The following is a 21,224-nucleotide window of genomic DNA, read 5'->3' on the forward strand; positions in this document are numbered from 1 at the left end:
GTGTTGGGAGCATTCCATGAGTTCCTATGTGAAGCATTAGAAAAATTCCTGACACATAATATATACTATATGAATGTTGGCTTATATTAGGAATAAAGAAACCCTGCAGGAGTCCAATTAGGCATTTAGAAATTGTTCTATGACTTATAAGAAAACTGAGACTAGAAAAGCGTAAGTACCCGCCCGAGTTCATTTAGCTAACAAATTCCATGGTCTGAAACTCAAATATGCAATTTCTGGTTCCAGCCTCACCCCGCGATGCTTCCCTAAGCTCCAATAAAAATTGCCTTCATGGAACCTCAAGAAACAGCCCTTGGCTACTTGACATAGTAATATTACCATTGGTAATATTATCCCTTGGTCTTTTCAGCGAAGATGAATTTCCTGAGACGTTTCTGAGCTGTGGAGAAATAGGTAGGAATTCTCGTCACTCTGAATGACTTGCGTCAGAATATTTTAACCATAGCACTAAGCAAATTATGCTTATTAACAGGAAAGGAGTCTCAGATTTGAATATGAACGGTAAGATGTACAGAGAAAAATGCACTGGTCCTTGAAGCACTCTTCATCTTTTAAAAACAAAATGAGAGCATTTCAACTTAACAGAATAAATTGTCAAGATACCCTAGGTAATTAGAGTCTCCAGTGTCAAAATGCTGATGGGAAAATATCACCACAAAGCTGAGATGCACACCCAGGTCTCTCTGACTCCAAATCCCTTTTCCTGTCCACCACACCACTACCACCAACGCATGCTGCCACCAGAGGTCATTTGCAATTGCTCTTTTATGAGCTCCTGGGAAGGGGAAAAAGGAGGTAGAGGAAGGGCTGGTGGAAAAGCACTAAACTGAACAGAAACTAAAGGTTTAGGGATGGCTTTAGGATTCACCTGGTATATCTCTGAAAGGCAACAATGGTTCACACTTTCATACACCAAAGAATTTTGTTTTTTGAAAAACAATGGCACTGAGGCCAAACAAATCCTTAATATTCAACCTTATCTCTCTATTCTCTTTTGGTTTGGTTTCCATGGCAACCTATATTTATTGGGCAGTTCTGTGTGTATTTGCTGAAGGCAGGTGATTGCTTTTGCTCAACTTAGGGGGGGAACAGTCTAGAGAGAGGTCATTTAGAAGAATATTTTTATTTTGTGGGAACTCTTAGTCTTTAAAAATAACAGTTAATTTCTTAAACTTTGTGGTAGGCATTATCTGAAAGATGAGTGAAATTAAAATCGATTATAAGAAGCAGCGGAGAAGGAGGAAGAACGGGAGAGAGAGAAAAAGAGAGAGTAGATGAGAGGAGGATGTGAGGGAAGGAGGAAGGGAATAAACACAAGTGTGGTGTGGGGGTAGTCTCAGAGGACCTTGGCTAAATTCTAGCCATTTCCACTGCCTGCCTTCATACTCCGAGGGTGTCTTGTCTCCTCTCTCCATCTCTCTCATCCTTCTGCACCCTGCCTTCTACCCCTGTCACTACAGTGAAGCGGAAAGAGAGGCTGGCAGGCTTGCAGGAAGCCAGGTGCCAAAGCCACCACCACCACCTGGACGTCAGCTCCACAGATCTAGAAACACTACCTTCCCACATCACTTGCCTCCAATTCTGTTTCTCTGTCCAGAGGCTTTCTCCAACATAGCAGAGGATTTCTCTACCTGTGAGTAGGACAACCCAAATGTATAGGGCATTTAACCCTCAACCAACGAGGGGCAGATGTCTGTAAATAGAAAGTCCATCTTGACACAAGCCTTGGTGGGACACTTCTGAGGGGCATTCCACATGGTTCCTCAGTGGATCCAAGTGGGATTAATCCCACTGTCCACAGCAGTAATTCTCTCACTAACATGCCCTTCTGGAGCTTCTCATGCTTCTCTGCCTCATTTTCCCCTCTTGCTCTTACTTGTGTAGCCTGGAACTGTTTCCCAAATAAATAGCTGTTTCCATGTGCTCATCTCAAAGTCTGCTTTCAGGTGAAGGGAAAATAAAACACTCGGGTATCCCTGTCTTGACATTAGCTTTCTGTGAAATAGTATTAATAATTCAATTCAATTAATAGTAATAATTATAGTATTAATAATTAAAGCCAAAGAAAGTTGACGTTTTTGAGGGTTGCCACTGCCCTGATGCCTCATTCTGAGTTCCATCAGGGAAACGGAACCTCCCTGGGCTTCCATGTAGAAGAGTTCTTACTAAAATCCAGCATATGACAAATCGTCATCCAGCTTGGATCACAGAGCTTCAAAATATTTTATTATTCTGCATACACCTCACAAGAATAATTACACTTTCTGTAGCAAGCAACACTGAGTTCTGTGTTTGTGAAGAATTCTGTTTCCTTGACTTCTTTTAAATAAGCTGAAGAAAGAGATAAAGGAAAACACCTACTGAAGTACCTCTGTTGCGCTTTTTTTCTGGTAACTTAAACCTGAGTAAGTATAAGAAAAGAATGGAGGAAAAAGTCTTTAAAAATATGTTTGGCTAACATTTCTTTTATAATACAAGTATTGACTGTAATTGTTGCTTAAAGTTTCCTAGGTATCCACATTTTGAAATTTCCAATAGCATAAACATAATTTATCTCTTGGAATTCATTGCTGATACGGTTTTTGGAGTTGTATCATTTATTTAGTTTCCTAATGTAGAATTTCAGAGTACTTCAGACACCAACAGCCGACAGGTCCTGAGGACGAGTGAGCTTACAGAAGTGTCAACTAGATGTTTTTATAAGATACACATTCTCAGGGTCCAGTAACACTAACAGACAGACAAGAATAGACTATTCGCATGTTATGTTCTGGCATCAACGCTCAGCTGTCAAAGTTGATCACATGGGAACAGGTTTTCTTTGCAGAAAAAAATGCCTTGAAGCACAGAAAATTATTTGAAGAAAACAGATGCCCAAATATAGCACTCATATTCATCAACCATAACAAAAAAATGTAAAAACCAAGATTCCTACACCAAAGAAACATAGTTATACTCTTTTTTGCTGACAGTCATTATTAAAATATGTAAATCATTTGGTGGTCAAAAGAAATCTGCTCTTCCTACCATATACTGAGTTCTGTGAATGCTTATCTTGAGTTTCATGCTGCAAGACAGTAGTATAGGTTGAAAGTCTAATGACAATGTCCTCTGGATAACATGAATTCTTGGATAAGCCTTGTTTTAAATTCAATGCTATGAAAGAGTATATCCACTACAACATAAGCTGGTGACCATGAGGTCACTATTTGTTCACTGATGAGGTCCCAGAACTGAGGTACTTGGCACTTAGTAGGTACTTAATAAATATTTTTGAATGAATGAATGACAGCAATGCCCCAATATATTTAGGCTCTCATAATATAGTATTGCAAAATATACTAAAACGAAGGTCTCGTTAAGGCCATAGTTTGGTCTTAAAACCATGAGCGCTGAAATATGTCCTGGACTTCCTTCACAGAATTTTGCACAAACCAGGGCCTTATCCAAATAGCAAGTTATTTGACCCAGAACAATTTACTCTACTCTCTATGTAACCTGCCAAGTCCATGGGCAATAACACAGAGTGGAAAATCTAAAAGCCCAAATAATCCACTTCAGGAAAGAAAATAAAAGCTCTCCTCCATCTCAGCCCATCGCTTAATAATATAACAGTATTGGAATCGGGAACATCTCACCTCACATGTGAGATAAAATATTTTATCCTGTCATGCACAGGACATTCTGGAACAAGGTATGAAGAATCGATTCCATCCCTTCTCACATTCCCTTGTAGCAACACCCACTAGCCCTTCCACTGCTAGAGCTTTCCAAGAAATTCTGTAGAATTTGACAAGGATCCGAGAAATCCTCTGCCCAGGATTTGGGCAGAGACCTTTATTTCTCAGAGCCAGTCATCGGGTGTCATTTCCTTCAGGAGCCTTTCCTGATTCCTTCTGAGCTGGCTAAGTCACCCTCCTCTCTGGGATTTTAACATAATGTTTCATAAAGGATGTCATTTCTGCTTTAAGAAACTGTTGTCCACAACCTCATGTTGTACCAGAGCTGGTCGGGATCTTGGTTCCAGGTGACAGAAATCCAGATAGAATTAGCTTAAGCCAAATGAGGAATTTATTATAAAGATACCAGCAGGTCTCGTGGAGGCTGCACACGGGAATGGAACGAATCTAAACTTTGAGAATGCACGGGATACGAACTCAGACTATCGGGAAACTCACCTCTCGCCTCTGTTCTTCTCTCACCAGCTTCTTTTGCTTTTCTGGTCCACACGGAGCAAAATATGACTGCCAAAAGTGTCAAAATGCACGTCTGTATACCCCACGAACCCAAAGAAGAGTAACTTTATTTCAAGTTCCCAGTTTCCCTGGGAATGACTCCAATTGGCCCAATTTCATCAAGTGCCCGCCTTAGACCAACCAAACGCAACTGGAGGTGGGAGCTGAGGTTAAAAAATATGGCCAGGCTGTTGGGCAGACAATCTCATAGGTGTCTACCACACCTCCAAATTCTTTAGTTTCGAAGGAAAACACGTGGTCAGAGTAGACTATTTCAAACGTATTAATGATAGTTGCTATAATATATAAGGTTTTTTAAGGCAATAGTGTTCAAATTTATTTCTATTAATAATTCATGGTAACAATAGAAAATTCCTAAGTAAACATATTTGCTTTGTTTTAAAAATAAATTTATTTTATTACATGATAATACTGACAGTTTACATAAACAAGGTCATTTAACGTAGGCAAAACAATGATAAAATACATTTTGAAAAGATACGAAAATCTCTGAAGTACTTTCTTGGTAGTTCGATCTACCAAATCTCAAGAGACACCATTAATATTTTAGCATCAAAAGAAAATTCCCAAGCTTGAATTGTCTTGAGAGAATCCACTGGTCAACCAACCTTTGTTTGTTTGTTTCAAGCACTCTTACTATCAGTGAAGACTGAGAAAGAGAAAGAGCGTGAAGGAGCTCAGAGGAGGCTTTTGAAAATAAAGTGTATACAACATGGATTGGTTGAAACTGATCCTATTTCAAGAGTGGTCACTCTCAGGAGAAAAAATGGATTTAGAAAATTATCAGTTGTCTCCGTTAGCTCTCATGGATATTTGAGCTATTTCTGTGTTCTACATAAGCACAGCCTCAGTCTCACTTGAAACATGACATGTGATAAAAGGTAATAGACAACTTCACCTTTTCTCTGAATTCTCTGATTCACTTTGGGTGTGGAGTCTACACTGCAAAGTAAAATTTACAAAGATTCTGGAAAAGCTGCTTTTCTGACAGGCACAGCAGCCAAAGTGTAGCAATTTGAGGACATCTCACCATTTTTTATAAAAATGTAGGAAATTCCATATTCTATGGAATATTGGCTCAATGTGCATTCTGCTTTTTCAGGTTTAAAAAGAATCTTTATTAACCGTAATCTGGAGTTGAAGGAGCATTTGGCAAGATGATCCCAAGTGATAGATGACTATGGTCATAATTTGATTGCACCAAAATTCACCTGAGAGCAATCACGGGTACTGTTTTCTTAGAAGAACAAATGAGGGTATGGTCACAGCCAGTGTCTGCCTGGGCTCTGCTGTACTGTCACTGACCATTTACCCCGGGATACATAGCCTCTTCCAGTGCTATTATCTATCCTTTAGCGAGCATAGACACTTACCTGGGGCTTAAAGACTTCAGGCATTTACTTCCCATCTCTGCTCATTACCCTAGCTATGGGGCAAATCTGTTTGCTTTAGAAATGTAAGAATGTATGCATATCACTGAGAATTTATAAAGGAGCAAAGAAGCATAATGAAAGTCAAGACTACGGAAAGCATGATGGTAACAATAACATATATCCAGGACACTGCATTCTGAGTTTCTGCAGGAAAATGCACCAGTGTCTCAGAGTCATGGCAAAACACAGGTTAGTGTGAAGTCTTGGGTTATATTGTGAGTTAGGTTGCAACAACTCCAATGAAAAAAAATGATGGTTAAGAGCACAAACTTTGAACTTGGGTAAATCTTGGTTCCAGTTTCAGCTCTACTTATTCCTAACTCTGTAAAACTGGGTTAGATTATTTAACTTCTTAGGGCTTGTTTCTATACATGAGAAATGAGGATCATAGATCCTTAAAAGAATTAAGGAAATAATGTATTTCAAACTCTTAGCACATAGTAAGTTTTGGATAAATAGTAGCTTTATTATTAATTCAATTCCTCGGATCTAAACTCCTTCCTACTCTTCTTCTTTGTTTGACTAGTAATCCCGGTGACAAAACTTAAGTGGAAGTTTATTAAAATTTCCCTTCTTAACTGGGTGCTTTTCCCAAATACTATATAATAATAAAATTACTTATTATTATTATAAAAACAACAGTAAACAACACAAATTAACATTACAAACAAAAAGTAAATACATTATTTAAAATTCATTTTGCTAGCTGTTTTCCTGAGACACAGTCTGTCCATTTTCAAATGAGTAAGGTATTTTGTAGCTTGCCACCAGCCTGGAGGTACCTTCATAGACTGCAGGAAAAAGGAAAAAAAGAGCAAGCCATTGAAAAGAAATGTACTACGTAATTACAAAAAATATCTAGAGCCAGCATTTTTGTTTTCAATTCATTCGTGTCATTCTGGTAATAAGTTAGGAGAATATTATAATTTCTTGATAAGCATTTACTATACCCTATTAATCTGCTGGACGTTCCTGGGAAAGGAGATTCTTTGCACTGTGGGGCGAGCTATAGAAAGTCACCTTTCTCGCTTGCTGGATGGGAACAAGAAAGTATGTGGCCTTGATTGCTACCGGCCTCTTCCATGACCTAAGAGGAATTAGCCAAAGATGAAGCCAACTCTTCAACTGGTGAACAGAAGGACAGAAATAATTGTTCTCTGCATGGGAACTCTGGTACAAGCAAGTGTGAATGCTACCTTCCCTCTGGGCTGCCAGTGCGTGTGAGCCAATACACTTCCTTTATTTTAAACCAGTTTGGTTGTGCTTGATGCCTTACAGACAAAACTACCCTGTCTGACTGAGCTAGTTATGCTCCGTCTGCCCCCTTGAGTCTTCCTCCGTGCTGCTCCGCGCTCCGGGGTGGGGCTGACCTACAGATTGCATCACCAGGGCTCCCTTGTCCTCTGGATTCTCATTGAGTTTGGCTAGTGGGAGGCACCTGCCAAGGATCTGAAGGCAAGAGGAGAGAAGGTTTGGGGGCATTTTTCTCCACTTCCTGCCTCCTTCATTGTTTAGGTGCCGGCTGTGGCTATTTCCATCCACAGCTACAGCTCCTGCCTGGTGGGGTCTTCCAGCACAGCCAGATTCTCAATGCCAAGGTAACTCTTCCCCAGCATTACAGCCTCCTGCAATTGCTAGACTCTGGGAGCCTCAACGTTCCTATGGGTGCCCTCATCCCTGCACTCCCAGCCCCTTCATCGAAATGTCTTTTTTTGGATCATCCGAGAGGATTTGTGATTCCTGCTGAAATCCCAAATGATAGAATATTTAAAAGAGCTTAGAACAGTGCTTGGCATGTGGTAAATGCTCAATAAATGCAGTTATTAAAATATTGCTTTTGTTATTTCCATTCAGTGTGAGATGTCTAAACTAAAATTCTTCTTTCTTGTGATATATTGGAAAAATATATCAAGTATCTTATAGTATTTTATAAGAATATAAAATAACGACCACAGCCATGCAGAACTAGAAAGCAGACTGATCTCAGTACGTTAGAAAAAGTATATAAAAGTCCACATTCTATCTCTGTGGTAGAGTGACATCCAAAAGAAAGATATGAGAAAGTCTTTTATTTGTCTTCAGATTCTATGAAAAAAAAAGTCAATTTATTTTTAGATGTTTTTAAACATAATCAAATTCCAAACAATGATTTACTTGATGCAGTTAAGCCCTACTTCACCAGGTAAATGTCACCTGTTCCCCATCTACCAAGTTTATCACACTTACCATTAAGCAATACTAGTCTCTTGAATGTCATCATTTATAGGAGTTATATCTTTACCTAGAGTTTCCATTTCTTCTTCCTTCTTTATTCTTTCTTGATGTTTCCGAAGAGGACTTGGAAAACAAAGTGTTAGAAATTAGTGTGGCCCTATTAGTTAATGCAATCACAAAATTAATCAAGAGAGCCTATGATCTTATTTCTAGACTGTTAAAAATGTATAGGTTCCTTTTTTTAAAAAATAAAATTTAGGTTCTCTCTTTATCCATCCCTTTCTCTAGGCTCACATGATAGCTACAATAGCATCAGTGTGGATAGGGTGTAGTTATAGATACATAGGGAGAATATGGTACCTAATTGTTGATAGATCTTGGTGAGCACAAGAAACTTTTTCAGGCCAAGCCATTTTACAAAACAGACTGATAAGTATTATTTAATGTGTAAATAAGAAATAGTACAAAATGGAAACAGACATGAGAAAACCAAGAGAGTGAGGGTAGCCTCTGGATATGTTAATTAAGTTTCTAGATATACTAATTAAGAAGTGTGTTAGATATTCTGGGCTGCAGTCCAGTTTTCTTAAAGTAAAATTAATGTAATAAAATAGGGCATTTCCCAGCTCTGCCCCAAACTTGGCCTTATAAAAACTCCTTTTTGCCATAAAGTAGGTAAAATCTTAAAAAATACCTTTCAGTTTTATACCTAGGAGGAATCCTACAGATTATTTGGTTTAATCCTCTGTCTTACAGAAAATAAAATTAGAGTTTAAAGAGGTTAAGAAACTTGTCCAAGGTCTCAAAGATGTCTAATGACAGAGCTGGGACAAAAATCACTCTAGACTGCCGATAGCTATGCTAATGTCTTTCTACCCAGAACGTTGTAAAGAAAGGAATCAGGCAACACCCTCCTCTAATAAATACCACAGCCCGAGGGTAAATGGAACAATTTAGGAGGCTTCTCAAGACAAGAAGGTAGCATTTTAGAAAATGTCTTTTTAGCATGCTATGTGGGAGTCCTGGCCTGATAAAAAAATCGATGAGTTTCCAAAACTAACTTAAGAATTATACCAAGCCATTCTGTCTCAGAGAAAAAACAAGGTTTTTCTTAATTACCAAAGATGAGGTATATAATGAAAAGTAAAGGCAGGAGGAACAGTGCAGTCATCTTTCATAAATAAAATTCATTATTTTAATGTGACCAAGAGAAAAATATTTTTGTTTCCATCTTTCAAAGTTGTTGTGTCATGGTACAGTTTAAGAAAATAAAAGTATTGTTTAGCCTATTAATAAACCCACATAAAATATGATGGACTTTAGGACTAAATAATTGACTCAAATTGAGATATAACTGATATATAGCATTGTATTCATTTCAGGTATGACTTGATATTTGTTTATATTACAAAACGATCACCACAGTAAGTTTAGTTAACATCCATCACCACACATAGTTACAAAAGTTTTCTTTCTTGTGATGAGAATTTTAAGATCTCCTCTCTAAGCAACTCTCAAATATACAATACTGTATTATTAACTATAGTCACCATTAGTACATTACATCCCCATGACCTATTTATCTTACAACTAGGAGTCTGTACATTTAGGTCACCTTCATTCATTTTGCCCACCTCCTTTTTTTTTTTTAATTAGGAGATTTATATAAATTTTATTTTAAATTACAATAATTATGCTCAGAAAATGACAAAAAGTATATGTCCTGTGTTTATTGTAAATGCTTCTAAATAAATGATGGCAAAGTGTGAAAAGTGATTTAAATCAAAGCAAAAAGGAAAGAGAAAAGGTAGGAAGGAGGGAAGGAAGGAAAGAAGATAGGAAAGATAAGAGTTTTCAGAGTCCCTTAAAATTAAATTTAAAAGTACTTACTGACAGCACGTGCAGATGCCGACCACCAAAATGATAAAAAATACCATAACTGCTATCAAACAAATCACCAAAATCTGCCCTCTATCTCCTCTTAGGTAAAACAAGTCAACTCTCTCACATCTCGCCCCAGCGTAGCCTTCATCACAGCTACAAAAGTGAAACAAGAAGAGGGCAACAAGGTCAAAAGTGAAAGACTTTTAAGAATCTTTACTGTTTCCTTTTGGAAGAAACTAACATTGTATTCATTACTTGGAATTAAGAAAGGGTGTAGTTCCTTAAGAAATGTTAAGTTGTAAAACCACTGTGTTCCTGAGAAATTTCATTCTTTGCTGAAAACCTGTCATCCCTTGAACATTATTAATAATATGCCTAATATCAATAAACAGGGATGATAACAATTTACTAAAATCTGTCTTGAAAGGAAGGGGGTGATAAAATTCCCTACACGGCACTCCCAAGTGTTTAAATACCCCCAGAACAGGGAATTCAAAAAGTCCCAGGATTTCCCATTTCATCACAGGACAATACAAAGCGTTTCAGTGTGCCCAAATTCTCCTATTATGAATTACTTTTAAAGTATATGGTCTTATATGATCAAACATGGAACACATAGAAAGCTCCATAAATGTTATTCTACAGGATTTCTCTCCCCCCAACCCCTAGCCCCCTGGCCTCTCTTTTTAACTTCCATGCATCTGTTCTGGTTCTACTGCGTTCAGGAGTAACAGCTAGGTAACACTCTTCCCTTCACCACCTTCCCAACTGCATCCCCTCAAAATGCAATAGGTCTCGTCCTCTCCAGTTCCTTTATCTGACCCTCTGAGGCCACATATTCAGAACTGTACACCATGCCCTCCACTCTCCTCTAAATGCCCCTTTTTCCTATGGCCCAAGTAAAGTGCCGAGACCAGAAATCAACAGACTCTCCAAACGGCACTATTCCCCCTCGCATTCTTCCAACTCCGTCAACACAGTCCTGAATTCACCTCAACTTAGCATATGCCCCACTTCTGAAGGTGCAGATACGGAGCCATTTGACCAAGCCGAGATTTGTCCAAGCAACACTCAACCCCCTACAGCTCAGTGATTTAGGGACCATCCATAGTATTCTCTGAATTGTGTAAGATGCATAAAAGATGACTAAGAAGTTTGTCTGAGGCTACTTTAAAACCAAAATTATGTGTTGTAACATCAACACCTTTGCACTAACAAATATTCTCGCTTTTTCTTCTCCTCAGACTCATTCAAAACACAGAGACACTGGTCATATACATAATTATTGAAATCTCAGAAAGATGAAGCTCTACTTCTTACAAAGATGCCTGTGCAACCTCATTTTTGGTTGTGTTTGTTTCTTTTATGAAAGGATCTATTGCCAGGCCACTCGACAGTTTATGTTTGATAAGAGCTAAGGCAATTAATTCCCACAAAGCTTTATTTCTCAAGTGAGGAGATCCCTTACTAGCTGGCAATATTGTAGCTGATACAACGCTTAGAAAAAAAAACGCCTCGCTCAGTCACAACCATCAATTGAAAGGTGAGGCTCAATGCAAGCAAAGGAGCAAAAACACCTAATGCCATCTATTGCAAAATGACCCCAGGATGTATGAGGGAAAATTGCTTCCTGCAAGATAGCTAGGCTGTTCATTGCAAGGTCAAAATAACAGGAAGAGAGCTTAGAAATATCTTGAAATATCAAAAATCTTTTGCACATAGGACTGGAACTGGGGGGAAAAAATCACTTTTAATTGCATGTGTGGGAGGGAGGTCTTTAGAGTTTTGATTTTTTTTTTTCAGGTTATAATTAAAATCTACAAATAGAGTCTCTTGCAATTAGCAGAAATGTTTCTCTAACAAATTTACTAAATACAGCATTTTTAAACAAATAACTGTGCCCATAAAGTACATAGCAATTACTTGCTGCTTTCAGAATGTTTTTCTAATTATAAGTTCTGGGTTCAGTTGCTCACCCATGCTTTAAATGAATTTCTCAGTAAGCAGTCCTTCCTGTAAGTTATAACCCAATGAAGCCATGTAGCTGGTCAGACTCTTACACAGCCAGTTACAGTGGCTCTCACATTGTTTCACTGCTCATCAGATTAATAACATATCAGCTGATGGTCATTTCAATGGGAGAGGAAGAGGCAAAGGGTGAAAGATGCTAGGAGATGTTTAATAAATGCTGAGCAAATGAATAAATGAGTTTTTATTTAATAAACATCTTATAAATTAAAAATAACATTTAAAGATGCTATGACCCTTGAGGACTCTGAAAAATCAGGATTTGGGATCGCTATTCAGAAATAATCACCAGACACTGTTCTAATAGATGTATAAGTATTAACTCAATTGATCCTTATAACAACCTTTGAAGTAGGTGCTATTATGAATCCCATTTGACAGGTGGAGAAACTGAGGTAAAGAGAAAATAAGTGAGTGGGGTTGGATTCAAATACAGGAAGTCTGGCTCCCCAGTTCGTGCACCCACCCACATGTAACACTACCTAAATGAATTGTGCCATGTAAATAAATCAAAGTTATGTACCTGGAAACAAACCATCTCCATTCCACAAAAATACTGAGAAGACTAAGAAGGGACTTGAGTTATTTGAAACACACTTTGGTTTTTTATGTAAAGACAGGAGTCCACAAACTCCTATGATCCCAAGCAAAAGGAGATATTTATGGTTTCCCAAGATAGCGTAATCACCAATTACAAGACAGCTTTGCTTGACCTGTGCTACACCAAGTCACCTAAAAGGTCAGGCCTAAGATGTATACTTCCCATTCACTTGAATGGTACAATTTATGGAACATTTACTCTGTGCTGGGTATCACAATAAGTACTTTTGCCTGTTGTATTATTTTGCTTAATTTTCAACACTCGAAAGGAAGATGTTATCTTCTTTTATAGATGATAAAACACTCAGGGGCTTCCCTGGTGGCGCAGTGGTTAAGAATCCGCCTGCCAATGCAGGGGACACGGGTTCAAACGCTGGTCTGGGAAGATACCACATGCCGCGGGGTAACTAAGCCCTGCACCACAACTACTGGGCCTGGGCTCTACAGCTTTTGAGCCACAACTACTGAGCCTGTGCGCCTAGAGCCCGTGCTCTGCAACAAGAGAAGCCATGACAGTGAGGAGCCCGCGCACCACAATGAAGAGTAGCCCCTGCTCGCCACAACTAGACAAAGCCCGCACGCAGCAACAAAGACCCAACGCAGCCAAAGATAAATAAATACATTTATAAAAAAACAAAAATCAGCTCTACCTTTCCCAACACATTTTCCTTATTTCCTTACATTAGTCTTTTTTCTTATTCCCCTCTAAGTATTATCTGTGTATATTGATTTTTAAATTAAATTTAATTGTAATCAAACTTTGAAGAAGTCCATGACTCTTCAATGTTCCACTATATCAGGGCTTGGAATCACTGTTCTGAGATACTTGTGAAAAAAAAAAAAGAATACTAGGGCCACTACACAGAAGAACATCAGCTCTCTCTGACTTTAGGTCAAAAATATACTTAAGAAATCATCTTGCTCCTCTACGAGGTAGGGTCTCAGACAGCACTTTACAGAGACATCTTTAGAAGAAAATAAATATTTAAGATATGCAAAAAATTTGTTTGTGCCTGAGTAAAATTAAACTTGGACTCAATCTACCAAGAGTTGGAAAGAGAACTTTCCTCCCAGTTCCCTGCTGTACTAAACAGGCGTTGTGAATCTCTAAAAATAGGACTGATTTCCATGCACTTAATTGACACCTGCAAAAGTAGCTTGTAATTTGGCAGAAATTCTTTCATATTTACATTCCCCATGAACCACCTAACACACGCCAGAAGACTGTGTTTGCATTCGAGTGCAATAAACCCCTGGGAGTTCATTTGAGCTGAAAAGCATCCTTAACACTGGACAGAAACAGTTTTGCTTGCGCAAGGCAGCAGAAGACACAGCCCTGCCTGGAAGGCGATCTGGACTCTCACATGCTCATATTTCAGCAGGAAAGTGTGCGTCAGTTTCTCCATAAGTAGCTGTCCAACGGGGCCCCTAAACAAGTGGCGCAGGGAGGGGAGGGGGTAAGACCAGGGGGAACTGCATCCCAACAGATGGCTGGATTAGCTCAGACTTTCCAGTCCTGTCACCCCCCAAACCGGCACCAGTCTGTACCCCTTTGCTTGTCGGCTCAGCGCTTCACTTACACGCAGGAGGGCGTCTGCTCGGCCACCACGAAGCGACATCTCCCTTTAATGCAGTAATGCTTGTACTGTTTGGGGCACCGAGAGAAGTGGCCTCTTCGCTTTGGTTGTGTGGTCGTAGCTGAAGAATGAGAAATGATTCAATAAATCAACTCACTTTAAATATACATTTGTAAATAGAATCATATTCCTAACTGTGCTACCAGTTTTTCTGTGGAATATACTCCAATCTCTCATTTCTCCTTTTCCCCACACTGGCATATGTCGGACTTTTGTGACCCGAAACTAGCCCTAGAGATTGGCTAATGGGGATTGTGACAGGAACGTCTCATATTTTAACTAAGATTTCTGTCCAAACTACCTCTCAGAAACGTTAGTGTTGTTTAAAGCGTAAAGCATAATTGTGGTAAGAGAGAAGCCTCTTCTTTCCATGAAGGTTGTCAGAGACATGGGGCTGATGGCATTGAAAAGAGAGGAGGGTTTTTTCCTTTCTTTTTCTTTTTTTAACTTAAACACAGCTCTTAGTGCCAGATGCTGGTCTGTAGCTTTATAGAGAGAGTCATCCCTCGGTATCTGAGGGGGATTGGTTCCAGGACCGCAGGTGACACCAAGATCCGCAGATGCTCAAGTCCCTTGTATTAAATGGCATTTACAGTCGGCCCTCGGTATCCCCCAGCTGGAATCCGTGGTTGGTTGAATCTGCGGATGCAGAACCCGCAGATTCGGAGGGAGGGCTGTATTTACTCATTTCATACTCCAAAGAGGCTTGTGAGGGAAGTACTGTTCTAACTGCTATTTATGGGTGAGCAAAGCACAACTCAAAGAGGCTAAATCACTTTCCCAGATCATGCAGCTAATATGTGGCAGACCTGGGACTCAAACCCAGGCAGTCCTGTCCCAGAGTCCATGCTTCTGCCTGCTCCACTCTGGTGCTCCGTCAGGCAGGTAGCTGTCATCTGCTCTCAGCCTGCGGCACCCAGAAGTCCTGCTTCTCTGAATGGGAGATTATCCCTCTCATCTGACCCCTGGAGGGTTTCTCTTGCCCTGAAGGAGGAAAACACTGTAAGCTTCATATCCAGGATTTCACTCCTACACTGACTTCCTTGTCTTACCTTTCAGAATCTTAATTGCCTAATTTTTCAAAGTTAATTTTTCACCGGGGGGTGTAATATGGAGCGATTTCTCCATCGTTCACGTGTAGAAAGTTTCAAGACACAAGGATTGTCAAGAGAAACAGTAAAGAAATACTAACTAGCTGTTCCATGTGTTGCTTCACAACAGACACCCAGAGAAAACTGCTAACTAGCCAGCTCCAGCCCAGGGTCGGCCTTTCCATAGTCATGGTATGACCGACAGCTTGCAGGACTCAGACACCTGTGGACCCAGAAAGCCTACAGTGGTCACTTCAGAGGGCATTTCCCACTAGGTTTGGTATGGCACCTGGCACCCCAACGACATTACACAATCCCTTTATAAATAGCAGTGTCTACTAAACTTCTTAATTAACATTACGAAATGAGTGTATATACATACATATGCCTATATAAAAAAATTGCAAAGGACTCTGGATGATCTACACACAGCAAATTTCTGTGATGCCAGGTCACAGACTTTCGGAGGGTGACAGAATGTTGTTGAGGCACTGGCTGACCTGGTTTTGGTTGGTGACTTGATTACCAGCCATGCGGACTGCCTGTACGTGCCAGACGTTTGCTCCCACGCATGCCAATCAATGGGACTCTTAGTGAAATTTCTCGCAGAAAGAACTGCAAAATGTCTCAAAGGCAAAGATCTGTGCACTTTGGCAAATAAATTGATCAAATGAAGGTCAGCTTCCATCCATCAAGTACTTCCTCTTTCCATAGCCCTGTAGTAGGCATTGGAAAACATCAAAGGAATAAGGGATATCCTATCTAACTATCTACATTGGTACAATAGAACAAATTTAAGTCGATAAAAAGCAACAAACCAGTAAAAACAACCGTAGTAACCATGGAAACAGTGGAAAAAATACTGGCTTAGGAGGAAGGAAATTAGTATTTCATTTTCAGCTCTGCCTTTCATGAGCCCTATGGGTCCAGGCAAGCTAATTAAGCTGTCTGAGCCTCAGTTTCATCATCTGGAAATTGAAGATGATAACATCTACCTTAAAGGGCTGTTGAGAGGCTCAGATAAAAAATACATGTGGAAATTCCTAGCAAAGTACCTGGGACAATAAAGTCCTCGGTAAATGAGTTGATTCTAGAATCTTGAAAATCTTGACAATTCTAAGAGAAATCTTGTGCCAGTACAAAGAGGGCTTATCTAATTAAAGAAAATTTCTAGGAAATGTAGACTTTTTTAGGAGGAGGTGAGCAAGCAGTTGAGTTGTGGATAATGTCAAGAGCAAAAGCTCGGGGTTGGGAATATGCCAGCCTTATGCAGGAGGTGGGTGGTAGATGTAATGGATATGGAAGAGACCTGAAGGAGAGTAGCCAAGGATGGCTGTGAAAGGAAGTCAGAGTCCACAAATGTCAGTGGGCTGAAGTGTTTACCCTTGAAATACAAGGTGGGAGAGAGCTGAAGAAGGTTCTTATGGATTAAATTACATGAAATATGTAAAACCTAAACTGTGAAGTGTTTTATCAATGTATTAGACAGGAAAGTGCACAACGGATTAAAGTAGGAAGATGCCAAAGGGGAAAAGAGGAATCCGAGGCATATCCGAGCCATGCAGACACAATACATGATATAGGCCTGGGGCAGGGAAATGGAGGGCAAGGAGATGAATTTAAGAATAGATGATCAATAAGGACCTACTGTATAGCACAGGGAACTCTACTCAATACGTTGTAATAACCTGTATGGGAAAAGAATCTGAAAAAGAATATGTATAACGGAACCACTTTGCTGTACAACTGAAACTAACACAACACTGTAAATCAACTATACTCCCATAAAGAAGCAGTAAGACTTAACTGACTTACTTGCTCCAGAAAGGTCTTTTCTACTTTGCAAAGCACACCTGACTTTAAATATAAGCCATATGGCTCTGTATCCTGAACTTTACTAATTCCTCTGGCTGTCACGCGCCTTTAAACATAGCCAGTCTTTTAATAAACACCATACGGAGCAAGATACCAGAGAGCGCCTTAACCAGCAGCTGCTGGATGCGGTGACTTGATCAGCCATGGTTCATCCAAGCAACACAAATCCATGCCAGGGAAATGTTTGCCAGGCCCTGTTTTGATTGCTCACAGAGTTCTCTCCTTTGCAAATAAGCATGCCCTTAAATATTCCCAGCATTATTTGGATTTAAAAACCCTTCCATGCCACCAAGCAGAAAATGTCCTAAGATTTCTCTCTGGAACTTTAAAACCTGGAAGAGTCCCATGTATTGTGTTTCTCTTTTGAGAAGTATATGGTATGGTCTTGAAAATGTAACAGCCGTGAAGATTTCCCTGATACTGGGGGTGGTGGAACTTAACTGATCTTTTTCCCTCCCACCTTACTCTTTTCCAACCCACATTCCTCAAACCAGAACCTTCCTCTGGGAGTGAGTTTGTCCCACAAAATTGCTGGAGAAAATTACATGTACCAGAGGATCAGATCGCGACACAATCTTATAAGCAGATGGGCGCCGCAGGTAACATATCGTAAACTCTTCATGAGACACTGTATTTCAGAGATTCTACAACCAATTAAATAAGAAACCACCAGGGCTACTGCAGGTCAGTGATGTCAAAATTTGATTCTAAGAGTTAGTAAAAGGGATCAGGAAAAAGAATAGCTTTCACTGATAGTATGGGCAGATAGATAGGAAGTGGTCACCTTCTTAGGGTCATATGAATAATTAGATGACATGTGATGGATTCCCTTGGGCCAAACTAAAGTGGAGGAATACAGCAGACACCCAAATAACCTAGTTTAAATATGGAATTTTCCTCAATTTGATGGATGCTTTGATTAAACAGTGTGATTCCTTAGTCTTTCTGTACATGGTTCTTATCCTCAAGCCAAAACAGGCTTTGTGATGCCTTTGTGATTAAAACTCTTCACAATTGATACATTAGGTTTACTTTTCAGAAAACCTTCCCTTATTTATTCCAATAATGCTCATGAAAAATCTATTTAATGATTTTGCAAATGATACTAATATCAGCAACTCTTCTGAAATCAACTCGAAGGGTAATATACAATTACTATGACAATGCTTTTTTGGTAAATCTCATTACAATATTTATAACCTCTTGTATCTCTAAACTTTTAGTTAGATACATAGTTCAATCTCTGTGTAAGAGATTTAAAAAGGGATACTAAATTTTGAGATAGAAGTCCCACAAGTGTTATCAAGGAGAGAGAGGAAGGAAAACAAATACCTATAAATTCATCTTCTCACACAGATATCTGACCTAAAAAATAGGGGGAACAACCGGTGCACAGAAGAGTTCAAGCGGTCACAGCAGAGTCTGGAGAAACATTTCCTCCTATTCTATGAAGTACAGCCTGAGGCTTTAATGTTCTAAGCATCTTCCCAATAAGGGTTTCTTCATTTTACAACCTTCTTAAGCCAGGAGGGGAGGAAGAAAGTTTTATACTTTTTAAGTTAATTTTCCTTCTTATCTTGCCAACCATCTCTGTGGGACAGGGGAATGTAAATTAATGATGCTCTTGAAAAAGTGCAAAATTGGAAAATTTTTTGTAATTGAGGATTCCCATTTGTCTTCCATTCAATGCAGTTTCCTGTAAAACTGTGAATTGGTCTGTTTCTCCAGGAAAAGAAAAATAAATCTCACAGATGTACTTATTACCTTCCTGGTTTACTAGGATATGCTTACACGGGGGGCCAATCAGGTCTGATCAGCATGTCTTTTAAGCAGAAGGACTGTGCCAACCATTTCTGAGCTTACAGGAGTGAACCTTCACTTAGAGCTGCCCTTTTCATTCCAGCCCTTTAAAGGAAGAAAAAAGAATCCAGTATTGAGATTTGAGTGTATTTCATGTATCTAAAATTATTCATGGCTAGGAGACAAAGAAGAATCGACAGGGAAAAAATTGTATTTCCTTTTGTTTTTCAAGAGTGCGTGTGGAAAAAACAAACAAAAAAAAGAATGCATGTGATACCTCCTTTGCTCATTCTCCCCTGCTGGTTTGACCTCAGCTCCCCTAACCTCTAAATTCTGCAATGCATTGAGGCTCAATGCTTTCTCATCTCTCCTCTTCTCTCCTCTTAAAGTTTCAGTTCTGTAAAATAAATAATTTCTAGAGATCTACTATACAACATCAGTTGCCATAATTAATAATATTGTACTGTACACTTAAAATTTTGTTAAAAGGGCGGATCCCATGTTAAATGTTTTTACTACAATAAAAAATATAAAAATACATTTAGGAGGATGATGAGGAAGATTTTTTTTAACACGGTCAATCCTCAGATTATGGAATAATCTCCCAAAGGAAATGTGAAAATGCTGTCATTTAAGACGTTTGAAACCAGACTGAAGAAAAGCACACAGACACATAAAGTTGACTTTGTCCTTCTCACTACATGGGTGACAAGACCCACACAAGCATGACCTAACACAGCGATGGACTCCACAGACTCTGGGCGCTCTCCAGACCACCCACTAGTGGGAGGGAAAGAAAGATGAAGGTTGGGCTGGAACTGATGACTCACATCAGGATGACTTGCTCAGCGTGTTCCTGGCTCAGTTACAACATTCCCAGGGTGCTAGGAAAGGAGCACTTAACACCACGTCACCATACTCCCAGCTCAGAGAAGTTTCCAGGGAATACAGGAGGCTCTTCTCCACTCTGCCCTACTTTCGGAATTGGCCTGTGTTGTGTTTTGCTTTGTTTTAAAATAAGCAACAACTCCTGTAGAACACCAGACCATGCAATTTATAAAGGACAGACAGACCTTAGACCAGGAGGTAGCCAACTATGGCCCCAAAGCCAAATCTGGCCCACGGCCTGTTTCTCTAAATAAAGGTTTATTGGAAGACATCCAAGGCCATTCATTTGCATAGGTCTACGGCTGCTTTCATAGTTCAATGGCAGAGAAGAATAGTTGCAACAAAGACCGCATGACCCACAAAACCTAAATTCTTACTATCTGACTCTTTACGAAGGCTGATCCCTGCCTCAGACTACTAAATTTGAGAATACTAATTCAGGAATCTTCAAGGTAAAATATGTTTTAAAATTGTTGCCTTCTTCCCTTCTTCTAAGTTATAAAATAGAAAAAAATAATTTTTTAATTTGAATAGAATATGCCAGCTTTCTATGAATCTAGTCCAAGACATCACATGCTAGAGGCTGAAGCACACACACATCTACGATGCCCAAAATAGTATAATGATGAAGAATGGAAGCACTAGAATGAGACAGACCTGAGCGCGAATCCTAGATTTGTGATATATCAGCTGTGTGACCTTTGGCAAGTTACGTATTCTTTCTAGCTTCACCTTGAAATAAAGTAAAAAATATTATCCAGCTCATAGGGTTCTTGCAAGGAGTGAATGAATTACTGTATGTAAAGCCCAGAGCCTGGTACATTAACATGTGCTCAAAAAACTACCTAGTTTTATGATTATTATATTATCAACAACTTACAATTTAGGGGGGGTCAAGTTTCTGAGGTTGAATATAAAGCTGATAAAAACAAATGCATCGCTTGTTATGCGTTACCTGGGCAATTTTCTCCACGATCTCCACAGAGAAGGCCATCACTTTCAGGACTCCTGGTTGAATTCCCATCTGCCACAACACAGTGGAGGATCACTAGACCTTCAATTTTAAAACAGAACCAAAACAAACATGAAAACTTGTTCAATGAAAATGTGCTCAATGTGAAAGGTTCTATCAAAGTCATGACGATTTATGAAAATAACAAGCCTGTGGCTCCCATTTCCAAGTCATTCTCCCGCAGCAAGGGAGGGCTACACAGGCCAGTGTGTCTCATTTTTTAAGCTCAGGGCTCAAGACAGAATTTTCAAGCCAGCATCACTTACATCTGACAAGCCCTGGCCCCTTAAATGAGGAGACTTGACCGTACTTGTGATGGAGCCTTATCCTACAAGCAGAAGAACAGAGGGAGTTCTCAGCTAGCGGATGAGTACACCGATGAATTTCCAGGGAGAAGGGATGATGAACCTGTGTAGCAATGTATTTTCTCCATGCCACACGGACCCAGTGTTTTTCAGGTATAAACTGTTGAGTGTGCTTCTTTC

At 39.5% G+C, this 21,224-nt stretch overlaps 1 protein-coding gene across 2 annotated transcripts in view; it reads right to left on the reverse strand.

Moving 5' to 3' along the window:
• Positions 1–6,151: 6,151 nt before the first annotated feature.
• The window catches only part of BTC (betacellulin), a 36,790-nt gene continuing 21,717 nt past the window's right edge, over positions 6,152–21,224 (reverse strand). For both annotated transcript variants that reach the window (XM_024754132.1, XM_024754133.1), the window contains exons 2-6: positions 20,683–20,781; positions 14,017–14,134; positions 9,815–9,961; positions 7,937–8,047; positions 6,152–6,501 (exon numbers count right to left, since the gene is read on the reverse strand). In XM_024754132.1, coding sequence (XP_024609900.1) covers positions 7,939–8,047; positions 9,815–9,961; positions 14,017–14,134; positions 20,683–20,781 — 473 coding nt within the window. In that variant the 3' untranslated portion in view covers positions 6,152–6,501; positions 7,937–7,938. The remainder of the gene's footprint in view (positions 6,502–7,936; positions 8,048–9,814; positions 9,962–14,016; positions 14,135–20,682; positions 20,782–21,224) is intronic.

Source organism: Neophocaena asiaeorientalis, unplaced genomic scaffold (assembly GCF_003031525.2).
Source record: "Neophocaena asiaeorientalis asiaeorientalis breed wild unplaced genomic scaffold, Neophocaena_asiaeorientalis_V1.1 scaffold148, whole genome shotgun sequence".
Lineage (NCBI taxonomy): Eukaryota > Metazoa > Chordata > Mammalia > Artiodactyla > Phocoenidae > Neophocaena > Neophocaena asiaeorientalis.